This window comes from Eupeodes corollae, chromosome 1 (genome assembly GCF_945859685.1).
Source record: "Eupeodes corollae chromosome 1, idEupCoro1.1, whole genome shotgun sequence".
NCBI classification, from domain to species: Eukaryota; Metazoa; Arthropoda; class Insecta; order Diptera; family Syrphidae; genus Eupeodes; species Eupeodes corollae.
The window spans coordinates 143676663-143703445 of NC_079147.1; the positions used below are offsets into that span (position 1 = coordinate 143676663).

A 26783-nucleotide genomic window follows, 5' to 3' on the forward strand; every position below is an offset into this window, starting at 1 on the left:
GAGGAATACCATCGGGACCTGCTGAACAATCATCAGTCAACGCAGATAAAAGATGAAGGACCATACTCTGTAGAACAGGTATGTGACTACAGCTAGTTTGCGAAAAGTAGTGAAGATTATGAAATATACTTCATCAAATTTTTCAGGGCTATTAACAAATGACTCACGGAAATTTGTTGCGAAGGCGTTACAGGTATCAACAGTTTTATCTAACGAAAGGTTCTTGTAAGTGAAGTTAACTGCAAAGTCTTTTGAATTTTTCTTTGAGTTTACAAAATTCCAACATTTTTTAGGATTCTCTATCAAAGAGGTGGCCATATCAGCAACATAACAAGCATATACAAAATAAGAAAGAGACTTAAATTGGTTAAAGAGTTCAGCATAAAAAGAAAAGTTGATTGGAGACAGAGTTTGGAGATACGTTTTCCATGCCTTATTTCTTTTGGTACGCAGTAAACGCAATTCTTTCGTGTACCAACGATGGCTAAAGTTTGTATACCTTGATTTCTTTAAGGGACATTTTTTTCCAAACAATAATTAAGGATCTTATGAAAAGTTGAAACTGCTTCGTCAATGTTAGAAAGTGCTATTGTATCAGCAATTTCAGAAATGGTTAAATCTTCAGACAACTGCTGGAAATTAGCTCTTCTGAAATCAAAATTATATAAGCAATCAAAGGAATTACTGTGTTTAGTAAGGTGATTACTTAAGCAAAAAAAAAATGTCCAAAAGGGTAATATTAGTAATTCCTGATCTAGATAGTGTCAGAAGAAAAGACTAAATCGAGAATTCGATTTTTCAATACAGCTTGTTTGCTGTAAGTCAGTAAGTAATTGTAGTAATTGTGAAGATGAAGGAGAGGCTCTAAGGCAGGATTCGTCTTTCTTCGATAGTTAAAATCACTTAGAAGTAAAATATTGGTGTCGGAGCTGGACAAATTTATAAGATAGTCTAATGCCAAGGAGAGATCATTATAAACATACTATGCGGTTGTAATATATTTACATACAATTTTCCAGTCTACTTTTCCATTCAGAACTTCCAATGTTTCGCTCAATTCCATCACAGCTGCTCCAAAATGTTTTATACGAAACTCTTTCAAAACAGGACATCTTGCAATAAAGTGATATACATCTTCTCTCTCATTAAGATTGCAAAGGTCGCATAGGATTGGCAGATCTGGTCGATGCGAAATGTAATTTAAATTTAATAGTTCGCCTCTAACTTTAAATATAACATTTATCATACATAAGTAACGGTTGAGGAGGTACATATGTTCGTTCTTGAAGATCTAAATTAAGTTGATTGTAAATAATTCTATGTTGCGAAGATTGAGCTTCCTCTTTAAAACTTCTATACGCGACATGGCTTAACTTCTCTATTATTATTTTAAAATTGTCTTTTAGATCTGAACAGATTTCTTAAACGAAATTCAGTATTGAAAAGCTTCGGTTAAGCGAAAACTTCGAAGACTGGAAATTTTCCGTTAAAGCTTTTTTTCCAAATGAAAGGACTTTGGAAGGCTGTTTCTGATGGTAGTGAGACGGAGAAGGATGCAACGAAGCTCTTAAACGCAAAACCGGAGCTTATATTGCTTGTTGAATGATCCATTTATCCTCATATAAGACATTGCAAAAGCGCTAAGGAGATTTGGGATTCTCTTTCGAAAATTTTTCAAGATTCTGGTCTTGTGAGGAGAGTTGGGCTCATCCAAAAGTTTTGTTCTACAAAATTGAAAGATTTCTTTACCGAAGATGCGTAAACGTTGTTTGAAATACATCGTACAAGCTCAGGTCTGTTGGTCTTAACCTAGATGAAGAATAAATGGGTAGGATCAATACTTTTAGCTGGTCTTCCCGAAGAATACAAGCCAATGATAATGCGAATCCAAAGCTCTGGGATTCTTATTACAGTTGACAGTATTAAAACCAAGACTTTTATTTGGATGCAAGTCAAGATACTGCTTTTGTTGGCAAGAGCCAAAAAAAAACGCGATGTTAGGATGTTTTTCCGTCACGACTCTTGACAAGAAGAATGGTATTTCGACTCGGGAGCGTCAGCTCACATGTGCTCAAATAGCGCATGCTTTTCAAGTAAAATGGAAAATCTTAACTCCAAGGTAATTGTTGCAAGTAATTCAAAAATCCAAGTCCAAGGTATAGGTAAAGTCGATATGAAGGTATCTATTGGATAATTCAAGGAAAGTGAGGTTGAATTTTTAGAAGTCCTTCACGTTCCTGACTTATACTTTAATCTTTTATCTGTCTCGAAAATTGTTCAGAAGGGTTTTTCAATGATTTTTTCCAAGAATGGATGTTAAGTGAAAGAACAAAGGGGTAATGTTGTTGCAACTGCAAGCTTGGTGAACAATATGTTCCGACTCAACAGACCACCCAACCAAAGTGCATATGTAATGACTGGTAACAAAATAAAGGCCATTAGAAGCGACAATGGAAAGGATTATTGCAATTTTAAGATGAAGAAGATTCCAGCAGATGCAGGCATTCAACATCAAACAACGGATCCATATTCTCCACAACAAAACGGGTTGGCAGAAAGAATGAATAGAACCATAATTGAAAAAGCGCGTTATTTTCTCATCGAGTCTGGTTTACACAAACGTTTTTGGGCTGAATCTGCAAATATGGCAGTTTATTTAACGTGCAAAAGAAAAAAACACCTGAAGAAATCCGGAGTGGAAGAAGAGTGAATCTGCAGCATCTTAAAGTTTTCGGTTGTCAAGTTTTCGATGCCAAAGGAAAAGAAGTAATTTTTATCGGATACTGCACACACTCAAAATCATATCACTTCTATGACGTTAAGAAAAAAGAAGTCGTAATAAGTCGAGGCGCAGTTTTCCATGAGAAAATTTTTCCAAAAGATGGTGAGACGAACGATACATCTTATTGTGATATTTTTAGAGGATATGATTCAGTAATGAAGACGAAATTCCATCAGTGAAATACCAATCGAAATAAGTGACGAAACGGCAAGTGAAAACAGTTTTTTGGATGCCCAAAAAATCGAACATATGTCTGATTGGAAAAAAGTAATGAAGGATGAATATACAGCTCTTTTGAAAAATGGCACTTGGGAAATAGTTTCTTTAGCAACAGGAAAGGAAGACATAAATTCCAAATGGACATTTAAGATGAAAAAAGATGCAAGTGGTAATGTCGAAAAACAAAAAGCTAGATTGGTCGTAAAGGGGTATTCGCAACGTCAAGGGATCGATTATCAAGAAATATTTTCTCCCGTCGTAAGGTACACGTCCATAAATAAAACAATATCATCCGCAAATATCAGTCCTCCGAACTGGATTCCTCCTCCGACTTCCTCCAAGATATAATTAATAAACAAAACAAATATTAGTGTGCTCAATACAAAAGCGTTTTACGGGAGATTGATTCAAACGCAGCTCAAAAATCCACAAAAAAGGCGTAAAGTTTTTGGTTCCTTCTTTTAAAGTCCTCTGCAATGTTTATCAAACTGAATACTTGGTTTATAGTCGAATAGCTCTTTCTAAATCCAGCTTGAAATGCATTAAACATTTTTTTTTCTTCGGTCCAATGTGTAAGCCTATTAAAAGTTAGAGTACTGAAAAGCTTTACGGAAGAATGCAAGAAGAAGATGACCTTATAATTTTCCGGTACATCATAAGACCCTTTTTTGTGTAAGGGGTTATTATGGAAACTTAGTTCATGGCATGAATAATATAGGGTTGCACATTTGAAGAGTTTAAGGGCTTAGGAGATACAGATGCAACTATATCAATGTAAGGGTCTTAGCCAAGTAGGTTGGTTAATTTCAAGAGAAAAATTTGGTTAGTTTTAACCAAGTTGATTGGCTAATATGAAGATAGAAGGTTGGCATTTAATAACGAAGAAAGTCAGCTTATTTAAGCAAGGAAGATTGGTCAAATTAAACCAAGCAAAGGTTGGTTAACATTAACCAAGCAGGTTGCGTAATTTCAACAGAGGAAGTTAAGTGGGGCCACATGAGTAAAGATTGCTGGGCTAAAACAAATCAAACCAGGTTAACTGAGAATTGCCAGGAACATCAAAATGGGTTCATTGCACGGGAACGTGCGTAATAATCTGGAAACGTATCATATGAGAGGTCAAGCCAGCGGTCATGGTGTCTGGATGGCGGAGCAACCTCACATATGTGTGCTGATGAATCGAGTTTTGTGAATTTAAAATAAACTGAAGAAGCTAACCATGTCAAATTAGCAGAAAGTCCTGTAATTGATGTAGGGACAGGAACAAAACAAGAAAACCTACAAACTTTTAAGCAAGATACATCGATAAGCAGGATGGGAAGTTTTCATTGTGGGTCGCATCCCAGCCTCTGTTCGCTTTCGTGACATGATAACGATAGCCCGAATTGGAAGATCTGAATGTGGATGATATGTGGTTTCCACTTGCCCTTAGTTATGAAACAATGTATTTTTTGGCCGACAAATTCAATGACCATGTTATCTCATGTAGTGGCGATGTTAATTACACGCCAAGACCATGTTATTGACACTATTGGAAAACGCCATAGAACCTTAATTATGCCTCTGTGTTATTAAAAATTTAGACCAATGGATGGAGGCCTACCACAAAGTTCGCAGGGCTGTCATTCGAACTATATTTTGTGCCATAATTATATAATTGAACAATACCAATAATTATGTTAATACTAGCAATTTTATTTTGTTTCCAAATAGTTTGTGTTTTATTGAAAATCGACAACGGCCCTTAAAATTTAACCACCCTACTACAGAATTTCAATTTGAAAGATAACTTCTTAGTAAATTGAATTAAATTAAAGTTAAATAATTTACGAAGGTAACTTTTCCGAAAACTTTTAATAATGGGACGAAGGAATATAACTGTGTGAGGGTATGATTTCCTCAAAAACATAACAATATCACAGTCCGTGGTCCCTACACTTCCCTGCATTGTTCCTATTTTTAGATCCACCAAGCACCTGATACTTTTTATGAATTCTGTAATTCCGAAAACAAAAGTTTTTGTTTTTAAATGTTGCGGTTTTGTTTTCTAAACATAATATATAATATTTATTCATCTATGTTTCAACATAAAACATAATGACAAACAAAGTATTAAGAGTCTAAGTGTAGAATAGGGAAAATATCAGGAAAAGTATAAATTCTATAAAGATAAACTTACCAACGCAAACATCGTACGCCAGACCGCAAATGTAAATATCTGTGGTTCCTTTCATCTTTAGTTGGGCATTCAGTGTGGTATCCGAAAGCTTTTTGTTATCCCAAAAAACTGAATAGGAATCAACTTCTGGATTAGTACCTTTGTATACTTTAATTCCTTGGTCTACAATCTGTTTTTATTTTTTAAGCATTTGAAAAAAAAAGAAAAAGCAAAATAGAAATGAATTGATTAAAGTAAATGTTTTATATTCCACATTCATTAGATACAAAGTATATAACAATAAGGTGCAAAATTAAGATACTAAATACAATTTTTTAGAATCAAGTCCAAGTTCGTGAATTCACTATTACAAACTTTAACTTCCAAACAGCTTAGAACCCTCACAAGGATTAAGAGAATTGCATGTTTAGTCATAACAGGAGAGAACAGAAACACTCCCACTGCAGGAATGGAAGCAATACTCAATCTTAAACTCCTGGACCTTTGTGTAAGAAAAAATGATGCAAACAGCGCCTAACGGCTAGGCTAGAACAGTTGCTGGAAAACCAGCCACAAAAGACAAAGACTTCCTGATCAAAGCAGTGTCTTCCAAGACGAGGTGTTGGTAGTGGAAAACGCATCAAAACATGTCCCCACTTTCATGGAAGCAATAAAACCGATTTCACCCACAGAAATCAAATCGAAGCTTGTAAATTAATGAAGAACTAACGGTTCTTAGGTCACAGCAAAGATAGGAAAGTCTCAAAACCTGCGCTATAGCCAGGAAAATATGGCTTTTTTATTATAATTAAATTAAATGCTCGAGGTGTTGAGTTTTTCCATTGAAGAATCCTGCAAGAGTAATTCTACTCTTGAAAAGTGCTTTCATTTTCGGTTGGGCATAAGAACTGTAGATCCCTCACAGGACTAATTTATACTTGGAAACACCAACACTTTACGATATAGTTTTTATAAACCTCAAATTTAAGTGGTTAAAGGATTCGTGGAAATGAAAATTTTAAAATTCTTCGAAATTTTTAGAAAGATGTCTGTATCTGCGGGTGATCGTACGTCCGCATGCTGGTGATACATTTTTTCTTCGGTCATATCTCGAGAACCAGCAAAAATATCGATTTCAAATAAATTTTGATTTACATATAAAACATTAAAACTTTCAAAAACTTGGTGAGTGGTTTTTACTTGCGACGTATAGGGACTATATGGCAAATATTGCTTTCGTCAAAAATTTCGAACTCGAGATTGTGAATGGTCTGTCTTTCTGTTATCACCCCTACAGCCCAAACCATTCTGTCGATTGAGTTTAAAATTGGAAATTAAGGTTTTAAGCAATTTCGCGTTAGGCGTTTTCTAAGACGTAAAGTTTTTCGTTGACCCCAACTATCTCTCGAACCAATAACGCAAGCACCGTTAGTGAAATTTTAAATTATGAATTAGTGCCCAATAAAATAAAATATTTAAAATGGTTTGCCACCCAAAACTTTTTCAAAAGTAAATGCCACAAGGCTCGGTATCATATTGCCCAAAACAATGTTAAGATATCATAATGTCTAAATTATTAATTGACATATTACCGAAAAGATGTCATATGTTTCAACATTTAGGCATTCTGTAAGCATAGGTTTTTGTGATTAATTCTGGGTCTTATAACATTTTAGGATTTAAGCGTTATGATTTTAGGTGAAGACATAACGCCGAAAAATCTTTAAAAGGAAACCTACTAAAATTGGTAAAAATTGATTTCGTAAGTAATTTTTTTATAAAAACTAAAATCGCATCGGTTTCTTACTGTGGTACGGATTCGAATTGTCCAATTTTCAAAAATTCTTCCGCATAGATCCGCCTTAATTTAAGCGAGGGCCTGTGTTATGTTCACCTTTAGGACATCGCTCGATTGTAGTTTATTTGCATAGACCTGAGACTTCAAAAAACCCCACAGGAAAAAGTCTAGCGGGGTCAAATCGCCGGACCAAAATCCACACCAAACTGTAACTTTTTAAGGATGCATTATTACCTGGTGAACTTCACGTGGGTTGGTGTCGTCCCATATACGACAATTTTGCTTGTTAGCAAAGCCGAGTTTTTGTGCACTGCGAGGAAAAAATTGCGGATTGCGAATATCTCGGCGACCTTGCACATACGGTGTTGGCTAATTGTTCAAGAGTCGACTGTGACGGGCCACCACGTCTTACGTAAAATGGGCGCAATGCGCGCAACGTTTGCGGTAACAAACACTCATTTTGATAATAAAGTTTTATCATTTGAAGGTGCTGTTCAATGGTGTACCTTGCCATCATGATTTGACATAAACAACTGAATAATTAAAAAATAGATATGACAGATGTCACCAAAACAAATGGTAGCCACGGGATGCCCAAATCTACCCGCGCCATTTAAAATACCCTTTAGTACCTAAATTAGTAAAAATTGGTGTTCGATTCGCCAAACTTCGTTAATAAACGAAAGTATTGACTTCGAAATGATTTCATTCTTTACTGAATTTGAATGTAAGATGGCCTTAGACAATGCTGCTAAAATTGTTAAATGTTGCTTTTGGACTAAAAATGTAAGAAAGAAAAACAGATTAAACTTGATTTATCCTATGCCAAATATTGTTGTTCATTTTTAGTTAATATTTGTTGAAAAATTCAATTGACAACATTTTAAACAAAACGCGAAAACCTACAAAAACGACAATAAACTGATAAGAAATGGTTTACGAGTCAAGTATCTTACACAAACATTTTTATAAATATTTTGTTAAGGTTTAAAGTAAGACAAGTCGACAGTCGGGATAGGAAGTTATCAGTGTGGTTCGCATCCCAGGCTCTTTTTAAATTTTGTGGTTGTTTAAAATTATTGTACTTATGTACATTTTGTCTTTTTTCAATTCTATCGAGAAGACTCAACTACACGCCGGTCCAAATATGAGAGTTATACTCGAGTTTTGGACGAATAAAAGCTGTTTAAATTATAGACAGATCAGAAGCTGTCAAAAACTTCTTGCATCATCGGAGAAAACCTAAACACTTAGCAGCATTTTTAGCGATGTCAAATATGTGATCATTCCACAACAAGTGGTTTGTAATTCATATACCTACGACTGATAGGTGTTCATTCTTTTCGATGCAAGTACCAGTCATGGATAGTAATCTGAAGACCAAGGATGGGAATCTAAAAACAAATATAAAAAGCTGAGAGTATTGTCATCAGCGAAACAATGTAGTGGGTTAGAAGTTTTAGATAAAAAGATCATTTATAAAAAGGAAGAAAGAAAGAGAGTCGTAGACAAAATTTTGTGAATATCAGTTACCGTACAATACTAATTAAATTGAACGGTCCGAAAGGTTATTTCTAACCCAAAAAAGAAAAGACTCATTAACGCCAAAAGCACGTATTTTCGATAAGAGATCTTGATGCCAAACTCTTTCAAATGCCCTCGTAATATCAAGTTCTATAACCTAACTTTCTCTAAAACGATGTAAAGATTTGTTCCACTGTTTTTTAGGGATAGGCTGGATAAATAAAGTGTAAAAGAGAGACAGATGGAAAATCTTACGCAGATGTTTTGACAGGGTGAACACCTCTTCAGAACAATAGCGGGGATACTACCCGGCCAGCGGATTTGAGAATGTCAAGATCTTTTAGTACTCTAGCAACTGTACGAGTGCGAAAGAAGATTCGTCCCATAGAATAGTTTACGCTTTTAAGTACAGGAGGAGTAAATTCACTCATTGCAAACTGTGCTGCGATCAAATTGGCTTTATCAATCAAGCTTACAAAAGGAGTGTCATTGAAAACGAGCGTAGAACTGACGATAAAGTAGTGTTGCGCAAATTTTTTGGGACCTTTGGGACTTTGTAGTATTTGTTTGCCTTAATTTCAGGTCATGCAAAAATGTAATGCGTCGAATATGTTCTCTTCAAGTCTTCAAGTCTAGCTTGTTTGAACTTATTATAGTTTTCCTCAGAGTTGGTTTTATAAATCCGGAAACTTACATCTTTGAACCTAATAACCTCTTTACAGCTCGAATCAAATCATGAGTTTTCTTTCGGTTCTATTTTATTCGGGATAAAATTTCTCAATTCCCAAAGAATGGAACCTGTAACCATATTTGCATTGGAATCCTCGTCACTATCGAGGATCGTTGTTACGGGTGACCTCACTGGTCACTACACCAGTAAAAGTTCCTGAGGAAGTCGTTGAAACTGTTTCAGTTGGGTTTCTCATAATGCCATATGGTTCTCGTAGGGGTTTTTAGGCATGAAAATTTAGCAGATATGACACAATGGTCTGATGTGCCTCGAGAGGAAAATACACTGATCACATATTTATTAGGATCAGAGGTAAGAAACAAGTCTAGAGTATTGGCGGACTGACCTGCAACGTCAGGAATCTGAGTTGGCTCGTCAACTAAATGATTCAGATGGTTTAACTCAGCAAAAATTACGACATAGCTTCGTTCGTATATTGACTGACCGGAATAGCGCAGCCACGAAGAATTGTGTACATTGAAATCGCCCGTAAAAATGACCTCACTGTGCGGAAAATGGGATTCAGTTCTCTGGCTAGAGTCGGACAGCGCATTCAAATTTGTGGAATTGGTATCCAGACTAGGCTACGATAAATACAACATGAGTGAATGAAGCACCTTTGGACCACGAAATATAATTAAAATTTGTATTGGTGCAATTTTAGCAAGAAAGTCAATTCAACATTCTCTTTTGCCCGTTACTAGGACTCGATTAGTTGAGAATGTTGGTGTGGAAATAAGGGTAAGGAATCATACAGCAATAGAAATGTTTTGTGTGTACTTCCCAGGAAAAAATTCCTCTGCAGAAAAGAGAATACTACTTAAAAGAGATTTGAGGAAATTAATTATGAGAAACGAAAACTACATAATCGGAGGTGACCTCAATTGTAGACATCGAGATTGGGGATGTATTCATTCAAACTCGTGGGGTAATGTTCTTTGTTTGTTCTATGTTTGTATCCGTTTTCCATATTGTTTCCGTTTAGTCCAACTTATTTTCCGTCTGAGTCGATAGATTCAACTTCCGTTCTTGATCTGTTTTTAACAAATATACCTACATTTTTTACTCAGCCCGAAACTATATATGATTTCAGTTCTGATCATATTTCAGTTTTTTGTAAAATGAACGAAACAGTAAAAACCAGAGAGCAATACTTCTGGACCTTAAAAATACGAATTAGAGTCGTTTCAAATCAGAAATTAGGTGCAAGTTTACGCCAATTCCAACTGATTTGAATAGAGTAACTTCAAAAGAAGATGTTGATTTTCATGTCGATTTTTTCGCAAACAAAGTTCTAGAAACAGTGCAGACATGTGTACCACAAAAAATCAAAAAAACATTTGTAATCAAAATGCCGAACTATATTTTAGCTTACATTCGTATAAGGAATTCTTTTAAAAGACAACGGCAACGTTATTGCTTACAAGAGTACCTCAATGAAGTGAAATTTTATAACAAAAAGATTGCGGAGGAAATAAGTAAATTTCGAAATAAAAAATGGAATGAGAAACTTAGTAAGCTGGAAAAGTATGCTAAACCTTTCTGTAACATAGCAAAACTTATCAAAAATAAAAACAGACAAATTCCTAACCTTTAAAATAATCAAAATTCAGATAAAGCAAATATCTTTGCAGCAAAATTTTTGAAAAATCATTGTGTATCTCAACAACTTAGTGATGATATTAGTAAAATACTAGTAAGTGAAACAGCAAACACAGTTCACTCACAAATCACTGAAACTAATAAAGATCAGTATATATCCAGGGAGGATGTTAAATACATCGTTTAAAATTTAAAACTAAAAAAAAACAGATGGACTAGATAACATGAAAAACATTTATCTTAAAAAACTATCAAAAGCAGGGCTTGAATTTTTTACGTTTTTGATAAACGCATGTCTCAAAACGCAATATTTTTATTAGAATTGGAAAATATGCAAATGTAATACCGATTCCTAAACCTGGACTACCGTCAAAACTCCCAACAAGCTATCGAACAATAAGTTTGCTCAGTAGTATAAGCAAAGTGTCAAAAAAACGTTGATGAGCTTCAGATATTTCCAAATGGACAATTTGGATTCAGAACGCATCACAGTACTACTCAACAGGTATTTAGAGTCTGTGAACATATTAAGAAAAACCGATCCCTTGGCAAATGGACTGGGCTTATTTTACTTGATACAGAACAGGCATTTGACTCAGTTTGGCACGATGGAATTGTGCACAGGATGGTATATTTCAGGTTTCCTTCGTATCTTGTAAAAATTATCCAAAGTTTTTTGTCCAATCGTTAATTTAGTGTTTTCGTCAACAACTGTTTGTCTAACTGTTACCGAGTAAACTATGGTGTCCCGCAAGGATCAGTAATTAGTCCTTTACTGTACAATATTTATACTTCTGATATTCCTAGATTACCAGGTTGCCAGATAGCCATATTTGCGAATGATATAGGTATCTTTTCATTGCATGAATTTAGTCTTACAATTGAGACAAATTTAAAAGATGCGATAGAATTGATGACTAACTATTACACTAAATGGAAAATAAAGCTGAATGCTAACAAGCTACAAGCCATCTTTTTCAGTAGAAAAAGAAGATCTTGTTACCTACCAAGCAATCAACTAACCGTTAATGTTAAATGGGAATCAAGTGTGAAATATCTTGGTATTTATTTATATCAAAAACTGACTTTCAGAGAACATATTGCCAGAACTCTGCAAAAAGTTAGCATTGCTATAAATATGTTGTATCCTTTTATAAATAGAAAGTCCTGTCTTAACAACGATAATAAAATGATAATCCAAAAAGTAGTATTCCAAGCAATACTTCTGTATGGATGCCAGGTTTGTGGGAAATGTGCAAATTTGTATCTTAAAAAACTGCAAGTATCACAAAACAAGCTTCTAAAAATGATGCTTAACCTTCCACGATATTATTCCACCACAGACTTACATGAGAAGGCAAATGTTGAATTGATTTCTGTAAGAATCAATTAACTGACTAACACATTCTTGCTAAATTGTGAAACCTCTGAAAATCCGCTCATTAATCAATTGATTCACTAACCATTTTTTCGATATGTTTTAGTTAGTTTGAATTATTCGTACCTATGTTTAAATATTTCTCCTTAAATTGTTAATGTATTTATTTATTTTCCCTATGTTCATTATTTATGAATTATTTGTCCATTTCTCTATTTATTAATTTACTTATTTATTAATATTAATTTATTTGTTTATTTATTTATTAATTAATTTATTTATAGAATAATTTATTCATTTATTTATTTAACAATATGTTAATTCTTACTAACAAATTACTAATATATTAAAATATATTTACCAATTATCATTTACACTAACCTTTTTTCTACTTACATACTTCTAAACTAAAGTCTAGAAATCTTAGTTTTATTTGAGTAGCTTACCAAATGTAACTGTTAATACGAAAATAAAGAATATCTATCTATATCTATCTATCTTTATTGGTGCCCTGACCATATTGTCCTTCCGTCATTGATGATGTTATTTCCGTTTGAATGATGTTATTTTATTTTGCACCTCACTGTTATTTAAATAGAAAACGTTAATATTATGAAATAGAATTTCTTTAGTCTGTTTGTATTCATTTACTTGTGGAGGGTTTGAGTTAAGAAACACAACCAACCATTACAAATCCCTTCGAGAGGATAAAATCGGATTACGAAATGTGAGGAAAATTCTTATGTTAATTGAATCCGAATGGAATGGTTTTATGGTTAACAGAGTATTTACTAAACTGAAAACTGAATAGTAAAAAAACAAACTAAGTTTTGAAACATTTATTTCTATACACATTTACATATATCTCAGTATATTCATAGAAAATAAGAAAGTGTCCTTTAAAATTTAGAATAGATTTCAAAAATAAAACAACCAAACCAACGGCAACGATGTCGTTGACAGTTTTGAAAAGTATATCTATCTATCAACTTGCTGTCATATTGTTTTCTTAATGTGCAAATGTTTTCTAAGTGAGCAATTTGAGCACTTTCGAGGATTTCTTCACATCGAATCGATTTCGGTTTGCAGTTAATAATGATTGTTCTTATAAATGATAAACTCAAAGAGGAACTGGATGAATGAAGTCAATGAAAAGGACATTCCAGAGTGAAGAAAAGAAAGTATTCCGAACAAAGAGACTTAAGGACAATATAAAATAGCAATACCTATAGTCCTATGAATCAGCAGAAAAATAAGAATGCGGATGTTAAAAATATAATGGGTACTTCAAATATTTTACTAAGAAAAATAATTGAGTGCTTCTATTTCGTTTTCAATTTAATTGTCTGAATGTAAACATTTTTAGTGGGAATGTAATGTGCGTGCTTAAGTTCTATTAAAATAAACAATGGATTTAATTTATGTTTTAAGGGATGTTAAAGGAATAAACTCTGACTTGCAAGTTCCTTTTAGCTACCACCACTATGGGCCTTTTCCTTTTACGAATGTCAATATTGGTTATCCCCTGAGTTTGGTCATCCCAAGAGTTTCTTATGTATCTTTAAGTAAACCCTGATTATTTGATATGCTAGCATCTGGTAAATGTTGTTCACATCAGCAAAATAGTCCCTTTGGCTACGGTTACTGTACCACATTTGCGATTGTATATTTCCTCAATAATAACTTAACCAATTTCATCTTTAAGTTCAAATATGAAGCATTGAAATTTTGTTGACATTTAACTATTTAAATGCTTTACTGAGGATTGTATCCTTTAATAGAAAGTAATGGCGTAGTTCTTTACTTGTGAAGGCGGCTGGAATAGGAAATTGTTTGAAATTAAACCTTCTACAAGGGGAGTTTAAGATATTTGGGTTTCAAGAAGAAACAAAATCAATGCATTATTGAATCCAATTCGGAGAATTGGCATTGTTTCTATAAGTTTCAGCCATGAGGACCAATTTTTGAGAACTTTTTGCAGCAATAATCCCCCAACAAATAGTCTCCATGCTGTGTTAAATCTCACGCACAATCTTGGAGGCAGCGCCACAGGCCCACGAAGCAAGATATTGCTCTCAACAAAAGTTTCCATTAAAAATTGATTATTTTGTTGGTTGTAGTGCAGCCGTCTTGTTGGAACCGACTACAGCAGCGAAAAAGTCATTAACCATGGCCATAAAACATTCCTGTTTGACTAAAATAATTTGCCCGTCTTCATTCTTGAAGAAATATAGACCAATAATTGAAGTTTACACTAAACTGTGACTTCTTGAAGATGTAACATGGTCTTAAAAACCACCTTTGGATAATGATCACCTCAAATAGGCCAATTTTGCTCAATAACATACCCATTCTAGACACGCTTCCAGCACCATGGATGTCCGAAATTTCCGAGGAATTAACAGCGACTAGGACCACTACCTCGTTGTAGCCAAGGTAGCACTTCGGGTTTCCAGACCCAAGGAAAAACAGGGAGATGCGTCGAACGGCTACAATCGCAAGAGATCATTAAATCCTTTTTCTACCGAGTTGCAAGTAACCTCTCTCGAAGTTCTGTGCCGCCAACACAATGTATCGAAAACCAGTGGCAACATTGCCAAGAAGCAATCAGAGAAGCCGCCTCTGATGTGCTGGGTTTCAAGAAACCATCAACAAGGAACCCCTGGTTTGATGAGGAATGTCACTAGGCAAATGCAGCCAAACAACAGGCAAGCAAAGCGGCGCTGCATAAAAGGAAGAGACCTGCTCATGAGCTCTATGAGCAGAAGAGGCGAGAGGAGCACCGACTTTTCAGAAGGAAAAATAGAGGGCATGAGAAGCATTCGGTCGAAGATGTTGAGAGCTTTAAAAGCAGGAATGAAGTTCAAAAGTTTTATGAACAGATGAAACGAAATTCACAGTTACATAAACCTAGAACCGAAGGCTGCAAAGACGAAAGTGGAAACATCATAGTGGAACCGAAGTCAATGCTTAGTATATGGAAGGACGAGGACCACTTCTGTATAATGGCGACGACGAATGGAACTCCGTTGTGAGGCAGGATGATCCATTCAACATAAACGACGAAAGCCAACAATCCTGTCCTTCCAACTTTGACGAAGTAAAGATGGCCATATCTAGGCTGAAATCTAATAAAGCCGCTGGAGCGGGTGGCTTGAATGCCCAGCTCCTTAAAGCAGCTGGAGATAAGGGAGCATGCACAACCTTATCTGTAAGATATGGTCGGAAGAAAACATGCCCGATGAATGGAGCTTCAGTATTGTTTGACCGGTCCTGAAAAAAGGAGACGCTCTAAACTGCACCAACTATAGAGGAATCAGTCTACTTAACATTGCCTATAAAATCTTCTCTGCTGTAATATGTGAACGTCTAAAGCCCATCGTCAAAAATCTGATAGGTCCTTATCAGTGTGGTTTTGGACCAAGAAAGTCCACAGTCGATCAAATATTCTCATTACGCAGATCCTGGAAAAAACCCAAGTACACCAAATCGACACTCACCATATTTTCATCGATTTCAAGGCGGCTCATGACATCATCTATAGAGACGAGCTATATAGAACCATGTCTAGTTTTGGCATCTCTGCCAAACTCGTTCCTTTGTGCAGGATGACCATGGAGAATTCATGCTCTTCCATAAAGGTTGGAAACAACTTAACAGAACCTTTCAATGTCAAAAAAGGTTTTAGACAAGGTGATGCACTGTCATGTGATTTTCTTAACATCGTACTTGAAAGAATAGTGCAGAGCTTACACGTCAACACTAGAGGCACTATCTTTTAAAAGTCTGTCCAATTACTAGCATATGCTGATGACATTGACATAATCGGAAGAACTCAGCGTGATGTCAACGGGGCTTTTGTGAGTATTGAGGCAGAGGTGGCAAAAATCAAAAATCAAAACGTCACCATCAACAGACGTAACTTCTAGGTAGAAAACAATACCAGGGCTGAGATCAAACGCAATTGAGTGGTAAAGTCCTCTCTCGAGGGACCAACGACGAGGAAAGTCCGCAGTCGATCAAATATTCACATTACGGAACATCCTGGAAAAACCCAAGAACATCAAATTGACGCCCACCAAATACCATTGAATACCGATGCCTTCAAAGCAGCTATAGATAATTAATTAATTATCTAACCGACAAGTTTGCCAACTTGGAGACAGTACAAACCAAATATAAGGGCATTATTCTTCTTAACATCGCTTATAAAATCTTCTCTTCTAATATTTGAACGTCTAAAGCCCATCGTCAATAACCTGATAGGTCCTTATCAATGTGGTTTCATACGAGGAAAGTCCGCAGACCATAGAGAATTCACGCTGCTCGAACCTTTCGAAGTCAAAAATAATCGGAATAATTCAGCGTGTTGACAATGATCTTTTTAGAGTATTGGGGTAGAGGCGGGAAAAATGTGTTTAGCAGTTATTGAGGGCATAAAGAAGTTCATGTTGTCATCAAGAAAGGACATACAACTTCGAAATTTTTGAGGTAGTTGAGGACTTTGACTACCTAGGTTCCAACCATTAGATGTGAGATGTGTGTGTCATGTAGAGCACATGCAAAACAATGCTCTGACTCGTAAAGTCTTCAAATCCACACCCACAGGACAGCGCAGTACATGAAGACCGAGGATCAGGTGGCACGCACAAGTGGAATGTGAACTCACCCAACTTGGAGTGCGAAAATGAAGACATTCAGCTAGAGACCAGGCTAGATGAAGAGAAAATTGTTGGGTGAGGCCTTATTTCACAAACGACTGCAATGCCACCTTAAGTAAGTTAGTAAGGTTGATTTTTTAATAACATTTTAGTTAATTTTGAGTACGGTTTTAAATTACATATGTATTTCATTAAATTATTAACATTTCTCAAATTTTGCTTTGTTAAATCACTCCTAAAGTAGCACACGAATTTGAATTTATATATAAAGCTTGCGCTATAAGAAGATATTGTATCTTACTGTGTAATGCTATTCCTTTTTAATAAAGAACTAAAGAACTGATGAAGAAGAAGGTGATATTTTTCTTCCTCCTTTCCCTCTTCAGGCTTTTTTAACCTTTTTTGTTAGCGATAACATCGGTATTATCAATTATCATTTTCCTTGTCGCGCTTTGATCAGTTATGGTTGTACCATTTGGTCTTTGGAGTATTTACAAACCGACAAAATCAAAGCATTTACATGATTCAAAAGTAAATAGAACTTTGTTAGTAGATAAAAAGTCCTCTAGCTTCTTTTTTGGAATTTAGGGATGAACTTTAAAAAGTTGTTTGCACTAACCATGATAAGATTTTATTCATTGCAAGTATCTGGTTGATGAAACAATTGGTAGTGATGACCGTCTCCAATAAATTTCGATTTGTTCACATAATGTACAGATACTATTTGTTTCATTTAGTTTAGCTTCCTTTTTGTTTTTCGATACATCAAATGGAAAAATTAAATTTTACTAAAGTAGTCTTACCTTCAAGTCCTTGTGTAATTCAGCGCCCCAAGAATCCTGCACACAATGCCGTGGCCACAATCGCTGCTTCATTGGTGGTGGACCAGCAAATATTACTGTATCATAAACTTGTGCTGAATTAGCATCAATCTAAGTAAAACCATATAAATAAATTAATTAAATGAAATTCCACACAAAAATGTTCACTTAAGAAAACTCACAGGTGAAGTTTCATCCAAAGGTCTTAGTTTGACATTATCTATGAATGATACATGATCACTTGGATGCCAATCCAATGAATAAAACACTGCATCAAAATCCACTGTTCCCAAGAGATTATTTATTGGATCCAAGATCTAAAAGTTAAATCAATTAAATTAACATAACAATTCAAATCAAATCAACACAAAGAGACATCAAAAACGTTTTCTAAATAAATTATAATTGATTCATCCTTACTCTCGTATAAAATACATACATACATAGCAAAACACACACACCAATTTTAAAAATGTTACACAAACTCAACTCACCTCCTGTCCCTTGTGCTGTGCACTGCAATTACTTATATCCAGCGATCCACTTATAAAGTCATTTTGAACGTCAACAATGAGAAAAGCATTCACAGGACGAACGATCTGATTGCATGAAACGGAGAGTGGTAGGGTGGTGATGGAGGGAACGGCAACGGGAACGATAAAAAGAACACAAATAAAATTCAATATCAAAAAAGTAAAAACAGAAAAAATTAATAAGAAACTTCATCTTCGTTTTCATGATGTCGTCGCAAGCGTTAGTCTTAAGTCGTCTTCGTCTTCGTCTATACTTTCATTCGTCCTTATCCCGTGGCAATTTATAGTAAATTTCCATTTTCTCTTGAATGTCAAGTCACGAAATTAACTATAATGTCCTTCCATGCGAAGAATTCAAAAATGAGAATTTCGCCGTAATGCAAAATGGGTATTCAGGGAAAATAAATTGCACTACTGGATCGCACGAACTTGTACATACCTGTGAAATAAGTTTGTCTTCAAAGATATAAAAACCTCCATTTTTCAATTTTTGTTTGAAAATCGTTAGACCGGTTTTATTTAAATAAATTTGTTTATATATACAAATTTTTCAATTTTTCTTACAAATATTTTTGTTATGCAGTTGTTTAGTGATTGAATAGGAATTTAGTCTGGACGAATCATCTTCATATATATTATTTCGTTAGCATGTCGCCCTTTTTCGGCTCTCATACGGAACTAATTTTAACAAATAAGGTGTCAAAACAAAGACAATTTCACGTAGACTATTGTATTTTATTGAATATTAATTTATAATTTGTTGAAAAAGCTTAACTTTTTATAATAATAAAAGAAAATATTATGTTAGAGGAAATGGTTTGTGTATTTGAATTAACTTATCAAATATACACACCATTTTTTGTCGGTAAGCTAGTTTCCAAGTATTTCCTTTGTATATACAAAGGCGCTATTCATCCCAAAACACAACTCATCCAGGAAATGAAAAATACTTGTAAGCATACTTAACGAAAACAATAATTGTTTGTGTATTCAACTAGTTCGTTCAAAGCTTTATCCTTTGGACAGCTTTCTTTAAATTTCATATTAGAAGAACCAGGATGGAAAATATATTATCTGAAGATAAGAAAGAGGCAGAACATGTATGTTTAAATTGTAAACCGATCGCCTATTGGTTGTGTAGTTCGGTAGGTGTCTAAAAAACCTTTATGCAGATAGATAGATAAAGACATGTTTATGATAATAATGAAGGAATGTTATTGGTAGGTAGAAGGTAATTACTACGATCCAATTTCATTCCTTCTTTCCTACAAGTTTTCAACACAAAAATGGAGTTATTACGTTCAGTTTTTTTTCGTTAAAGTTTTAAAAAAAACAGGCATACGAACAGGTACAAGAAATTGCTTTTCATGTGTTGTTAACATCAGGCTTTTGGGCGTTTAAGCTTAAAGTTAATAAGTGACACGTAAGCAATAGTTGAAGAGGTTGTACGTTATATGTATATAGATATAAGGTATATAAGTTGAAATTGTGATTCTAATAGAAAATACATATACTCTTTCTGCCCCGTTTCTTAAACTTGTACTAAGTATTTATTCTTTTATATAGGCGAAGGCAATTAAGAGACGACCTTATCTTAAAGAATAATTTTTTTAAAATCATACTGTAATATTTGGCTTGGTCCGACAATTAAAACTCATTCTCACTTGTAAATAAAACACGAATTTATTTTTGTATTTAAATCGCTCCAAACTTATTTATTGAACACTTTCAATTATCACTTTTTAAACACAGTCCTTACTTTATCACAGTTCACAACCAATAATAATCCCGCTTCGCTTATGAGCGCCTATTTCTGTACCTCAAATCGGTTTGAGAAACTACTAGGTTGTTCTCGATGCTTAACGAAGCTAGTTATCCTCTTAATCACTTGATGTTGCCCCTTCGAGGTTCTTTTATGCGCTGAATGTTCTCGAAGTTAGTTCTCCTCTTAATCACTAGATGTTTCTCGATGCTTAACGAAGCGAGTTCTCATCTTAATTACTAGATGCTTAACGAAGCGAGTTCTCATATCACAATATATACAAAGGTACCAAACTAAATACTTCTTGATAGACACTTTAAAGTAGATTGTTGACTAAACTTATCATATTCGTTAATCCGGCCATCGTTGGTATTCACAATAGTTATAGTTATAAAAATACACAAATATGTACCAAATGCATTTATTTGGGTAAAAGATGGGAATGTAATTAAATTTTTTATCAAAACAATGTGCTCTTTCGGCCTCTAGCACAGGATTCGATCTGGTGAGATGGGAAGGGGTTACATTTAATACAAATAAAATAATTAAAAAAAAAAAAAATAATTTAAAAAAACCCTTGATTTTCCAATTTTTTTTCGAAAATCGTTAGAGCGGTTTCTTATAAACTTTTTCAATTTTGATCTAAAAATATTTTTGGTATGCAGTTGTTGGAAATATACGCTCTATACATTTGAATTTCGTAAAAAAATGTTGAAAAACAAAATTCAACATTTTTTTAATAATCCAATCCACGTTGAAAAAGAAAAAATATTAAAACCGGTTCAAAAGTTGCCGAGAAATAAAAAAATAAGAAAACGGTTATATTAGTGGTACCTTTCCGGAGCAATACAAAAATATTTGTTTCTTACTAAAAGAAGCCAAATTAAAAAATCAATTTTCGGGAGGATTTAAAAAAAATCTTTCGGTTTGTTTTTGAGAAAATTCGAATTTTCGGTTTTTGACCAAACAAATTAAATGGGGGTCTCTGTTAGTTCGAATCTGCTCAAAACCTTAACTTCCAAGTTTGAACTCTTATTGACCTGTGTAACTCGTAAGGATAAAGAATACGAAATAGTACAAGCTTGTTAGATATGGAAGGTCAATTAACTTTTATCAGTAGACAGGGAAGCTCTGTGATAGACTATAGTCTCTTAGGCAACGAATGCCGGGAGAACTTTATAGAGCCATGGTTTGATGTTGACTGTAGAAAGGCACGGGAATTATCGTTTAGCTGGCTTAGAGCATACAGATATTCGAATGATGGCTACTTCAAAAATTCATATCGAGATCTTTCAAGTTAATATGTAAGCTAAGGAAGGCAGTATTCTTCGAAGCTGAATCTAAGAGATTAGCGTCTTGTAAAATCGAAACAGAGTTTTAGAACCTGGCAAAGCAGCTGAATGGAAAAAAATGTTCAAACCATTTTAGTATAGACTCTGATCAGCTGGCAGATCACTTTCAGAGTTTGTTGAATCCAACAGAAGGGAAACTTGTTTTTCAATACGCTATTCCGGGTTTTAAAAATGAAACTCTTGATGCTGCAGTAAGACACCAACAAGTGATTTCAGCTGTAATGGAACTTAAGGATAGGAAAGCATGCGGACCGAATGGCATACCAGCAGAATTTTATAAGTATTGAACAGCGGAGCTAATCAATCGAATGAAAACTATATATAACAATGCCATGAAAACAGGAATGATACCAGTAGAATTCAAGGAGTCCATTATTTTCCCGATTCATAAGAAAGGGAGCTTGGGCGATCTGTCTTATTATAGAGGAATATGCTTTCTAAATGGTTCATATAAAATATTCACGCTGGTCTTGCAAAAACGTGTTAATAAATGGATGGAAGACAACAAGCTCTTAAAGGAGTTTCAAGCAGGCTTTAGGACAGGTTTTTCGACGGTTGACCACATTTTTATCCTAAAAAGTATAGCAGAAACATTCCTCAATAAAGACAAGAAGCTATATACGTTTTTCGTTGACTTTAAATCTTTGATATGATTGATAGACATGCGCTAATCTACAAGCTGTATAGTTACGGAATGTCATGGAAGTTCGGGAAAGTTATTCAGAGTCTATATGCAGATACAAATGCTAAGGTATGGAATGGAGAAGAGTTGTCGAGAGGGTTTAAAACTCAATCGGGAGTCAGACAAGGGTGTACATTGAGTCCGAGTCTGTTTGATTTGTTGATTGAAGATCTCACAGACCTCTTACCAGGTGGCATAGACTTCGCCGGACAAATAAATAAAGCGGTGCTGTTTGCGGACGACACTGTTCTTTTGGCAACATCACCTGAATCATTACTGTTAATCACCTGTATCAGTATTGTCAGCTTTTGAATTTGAATGTGTTAATTATTAATAATTCCAAAATTTAGATTTTTAATCGAGTAGGAGACCGCAATTCAGCCAAAAAAAATAGTTTTATCATGGAGAGGTCATTGAAGTTGTCACGGAATTCAAATACCTTGGAGTTCACTTAACGAAAAATTTGAGCATGGAAATTCATATAAGAGAGAAACTAGTTAAGGCTAAGGGTGCAATTAGTGCAACTTGGAAAAGATGTTTTACTAACAAAAGTATAGCACATAGCAGCAAGTTCAAGATATTTAAAGCGGTATCTGAGTCTGTCATGTTTTAAGCGACACAAACTTGGGGAACGACACAATACGAAACAGTTGAGAAACTCCTCTGATACTATTTTAAGCAAATTTTTAGGCTGCCATCAAATACACCCCATTATGTTATTATGTTGGAATCAGGATTATCACCTATGTTCATACGAACCCTAAAAATGCAAGTCGATTACATCTTGAGAGTTATGAAGATGAGCAATAATAAAGCTTACGAAGATAGCAGTGATTAAGAGGAGAAACCGCTTCGAGAAACATCAGTGATTAAGAGGAGAACTAACTTCGAGAACATTCCGCGCATTCAAGAACCTCGAAGGGGCAACATCTAGTGATTAAGAGGAGAACTAGCTTCGTTAAGCATCGAGAACAACCTAGTAGTTTCTCGAACCGATTTGAGGTATAAAAATAGGCACTCTTAAGCGAAGTGGGATTATTATTGGTTGTAAACTGCGATAAAGTAAAGACTGTGTTTAAAAAGAATAATTGAAAGTAAAGACTGTGTTTGAAAAGTAGTAATTGAAAGTGTTCAATAAATAAGTTTGGAGCGATTTAAATACAAAAATAAATTTGTGTTTTATTTACAAGTGTGAATAAGTTTTAATTATCGGACCAAGTCGAATGTTACAAATATTATAAATGAAAGTTTTTAAATATATGTATTATTGAGCTATGTTATTTTTTTTATGATTTGTCAACTAGGAAGACGGCTGTAAAGCCATGCTTTTTTTGCTTGTAAACTTTATAAAAAATTGTAATTTACATTATCAAAATAAAAACCAATCTAAAACTCTAAAAGTAGGAGCGTGGAATGGGTATGAAAGATGTTTCGCACATTTGTTAAGCTTGAATGATGGCATACTTAAAATGGTATACATGTGCTTTCAAGAGGACACAAGCGTGCACCTCTACTACCTCCTACTCCCACCTCCCCGCGTTGAACATTAGGTGCCTAGTACCACAACTGTAGATTGGGTTCCAACCCCAGTGGAAAGCGGTTGGGGGTAGCAAACTAGGGGTGGGTAAAGGTATTTCTCCTAAGGCACCTCCCCTTTTATCCAGACGGCAGCAGGTGGAATCAACGGTGGTGCCTACTGTTCCAGTAAAATTTGACTGCTTAGTGAACACCTTAAAGGGCTACTACGATATATTCGGTGCCCAAACCTGTAAGGAGCGCATCATATGACGACTCTTGCCCTTGGAGTTCAATCAAGCACCTTGTCCTTCAGGTTGAAGGTCCTGTGTAAGGGTGACTTCCTGTAACAAGCTACGATATTAAAATTGTCCTGGGCGATTTTTATGACAAACTAGGGAGGGAAAACATCTTTGGTTAAAAAAACAGCCTGAACGACAACACTTCCGATAACGGATTCAGACTCATCGATTTTTCTGCGAAACCTCATTATAGCCAGTATGTGTTTTGCACACCTCAACATCCACAAAGGAACTTAGAGTTCTCCAGATTAATCTACCGTCAACCCCACTGACCATATTGTGGTCGACGGTAGACACGCTTCCAGCATCATGGATGTCCAAACTTACCGAGGAGCTAACATCGACTCGGACCACTACTTCATTATAGCCAAGGTAGCACTTCGGGTTTCCAGACCAAAGGCAAAACAGGGAAATGCTGGGAGAAGATATACAACGTCGAACGGGTCCAATGGCAAGAGATCGCCAAATCCTTCTCCAACCAAGTTACAAAAACCTCTCTCGACGTTCTCTGCCGCCAACACAACGTATCGATAACCAGTGGCATCATTGCCAAGATGCAATCAGAGAAGACGCCTCATACGTGCTGGGTTTAAAGCAGCCACCAACAAGCAACCCCTGGTTTGATGAGGAATGTCGGCATCGGCACGCAAATGCTTCATGGAAGGACGAGGCTGCTTACATGCCCTCTAGCGACGACGAAAAAAAATTCCGCTGTCATGCAGGATGATCTGTTCAATATAGACGAAAAAAGCCAAAAATACCGCCTTCCTGACTTAGACGAATTAAAGACTGCCATATCTAAGCTGAAGCTTAACAAAGCCGCTCAAACAGCTCTTCAAACAGCTGGATATAATTTGTTTGGTAGCATGCACCAACTTATTTGTAAAATATAGTCGGAAGGAGGAGGTCCTCTTAACTGCCTTAACTGCACTAACTATAGATCAGTCTCTTTAAAATCTAAAGGGGTCCATAGACACCACACTTGTGTTCACACTTGTGTCGGTGTGCGGAAATGTGTGTGGTGTATGGGCTTGTGTCGACACCGATTTTCGGTGTGAGACACGGAGCGAGTAAAATTAAAAGATTTTGATTGTTTTGTGTCGGTGTCTCAATCGGTGTGATGTGTATGGGGATGCGCGCTCACATTTGCTATTCTGTTGCATGTGCATCGTTGTTGAGTGTGGTGCGTCGCATGTAGTTAAAATGACAATTCAGGATTGTGAATTCTGGCGATCTTTTATAAATTTGTACAGAAACCTTCCAGAAATCTGGCAAATAAAATCTAGCGAATATAAAAATCGCGATAGAAAAAAGAAGCTTGGAAAATTTTTGTAAAAAAATATAAAGACTTGAAAGCCAGGCAACAATAGATGTGGTAAAAAGAAAAATATTGTCGTTGCGTTCATCCTACCGTCTACCTACTGACTCTCTACATATGTATACCAAAATTGTAGTATTTTAATGAATTGGAGTTTCTTAAGGATCAGGAAACCCAAATCGAAGGAACATTGATTAGCGCGGAAGCTTCAACGTCAGTCATTCTGATCTTTCCTCTTCGAATTTTTGAAATCTCTTTCACAACTAATCTGTGCATGATTTGGTGTGTAGTCTGTGGCGGATGCCACACCATTTTCCAGTGCACCGGTGTGAACACAAGTGTGGTGTCTATGGATCCCTTAACGTCTAAAGGCCATCGTCAAAAAAAGTAAAAAGTTCTTCGCTTGATCTATCAGCCCTGTGTGCATAGAAGATGAGTGGAGCAGAAGATGAGTGGAGCAGAAGACGAAACGGCTATTTGTACGGGCTGTGCAGCGACGTAGACTTCGCGAGAAGGACAAAAATCCAACGATTAAGATGGCTGGATTACGGCCGCGGCCCGGTGTCTTAGAATCCACGTCCACAGGACAACCAGAGGAAGAAGTTTGTTGGGTGGAACCCTTATTCAAATAGGACTGTAGTGCCACCTCAAGTAATTACGTACAATGCACATAAGTATCATTTTAAAAATATTATTTGAGGGTTTGAGTGCAATGAAGAAAGGATTCTTCGAGTATAATTTTTTTAAAGTAAGCAAGTTCGATTAACTGATTTTCTTAAAATTTACAAAAACAAGTGTTTTATTTTATTTTTGGAGAAAATCTGATAAAATGTTGAAAAATTTTCAAAACATCTTAACAATTTAAAAAAATCTGACATTTTTCTGGAGAAATTCTCCTCTATTTTGACGGTATTTATTTTGAATCTCAGTTAAGCACTTAGTCACCCAAGACGCCATAATTTAATTTTAATGTTACGTAGCACTTTCACTTTAGACTTAGATAAGACTACATCTTCTATACCTATAACCCACTTGCTAATAAAGCTTTACCAACCTTCCTTTTATAAAGAATCAAAAATACATTTGAAAAACTGTCGCAATCAACATGAGTTCACATCGGAAATTAATGTGAATAACCTACCACCTCTCCTGTAGGTTGTAATTTTATGACATACAAAATTAATACTTCTCTGTGAATTCCTTATAGAGCAAGGTATTTATGATATCTGTAGGTACATTATTGTTTTCTCGAAGGTATAAGAACCTACTCAAGTTATGTATTTTTATATTTATCACAAAAGTCAACGTCAAGTCAATTTGTACAAAAGCAACTAAATTGAATAAAAGGAACGATAAATGGCATCATTTTCTTCTTCAATAGTAGGAAGGTAGTAGGTATGTTATAGGTACCTATGGAGGACGATAAAACCACACAATCCTCGTTTTGTAAAGCTATTGAAGACTTTATAAGACGGGAAGTGTGTATATGTACACTTTACATGCTTTCGTGTTTTATATCCGTTTGCATAAGGAAATGGGTTATGACGTATTTTATTATTTGATCAATGTTACCTTGACGTCACAATTTTTGAAGACGAACTAGCAGTGTGGCGTGTCTTTCAGGAGGAAACAAGGTAAGGAACATT

At 35.3% G+C, this 26783-nt stretch overlaps 1 protein-coding gene across 4 annotated transcripts in view; it reads right to left on the reverse strand.

The window, feature by feature from the left end:
* The window catches only part of LOC129943438 (nicotinamidase), a 195501-nt gene that overhangs the window by 6237 nt on the left and 162481 nt on the right, over window positions 1-26783 (reverse strand). For all 4 annotated transcript variants that reach the window (XM_056052885.1, XM_056052883.1, XM_056052884.1 and 1 more), the window contains exons 4-7: window positions 18168-18272; window positions 17856-17990; window positions 17656-17784; window positions 5181-5349 (exon numbers count right to left, since the gene is read on the reverse strand). In XM_056052885.1, coding sequence (XP_055908860.1) covers window positions 5181-5349; window positions 17656-17784; window positions 17856-17990; window positions 18168-18272 — 538 coding nt within the window. The remainder of the gene's footprint in view (window positions 1-5180; window positions 5350-17655; window positions 17785-17855; window positions 17991-18167; window positions 18273-26783) is intronic.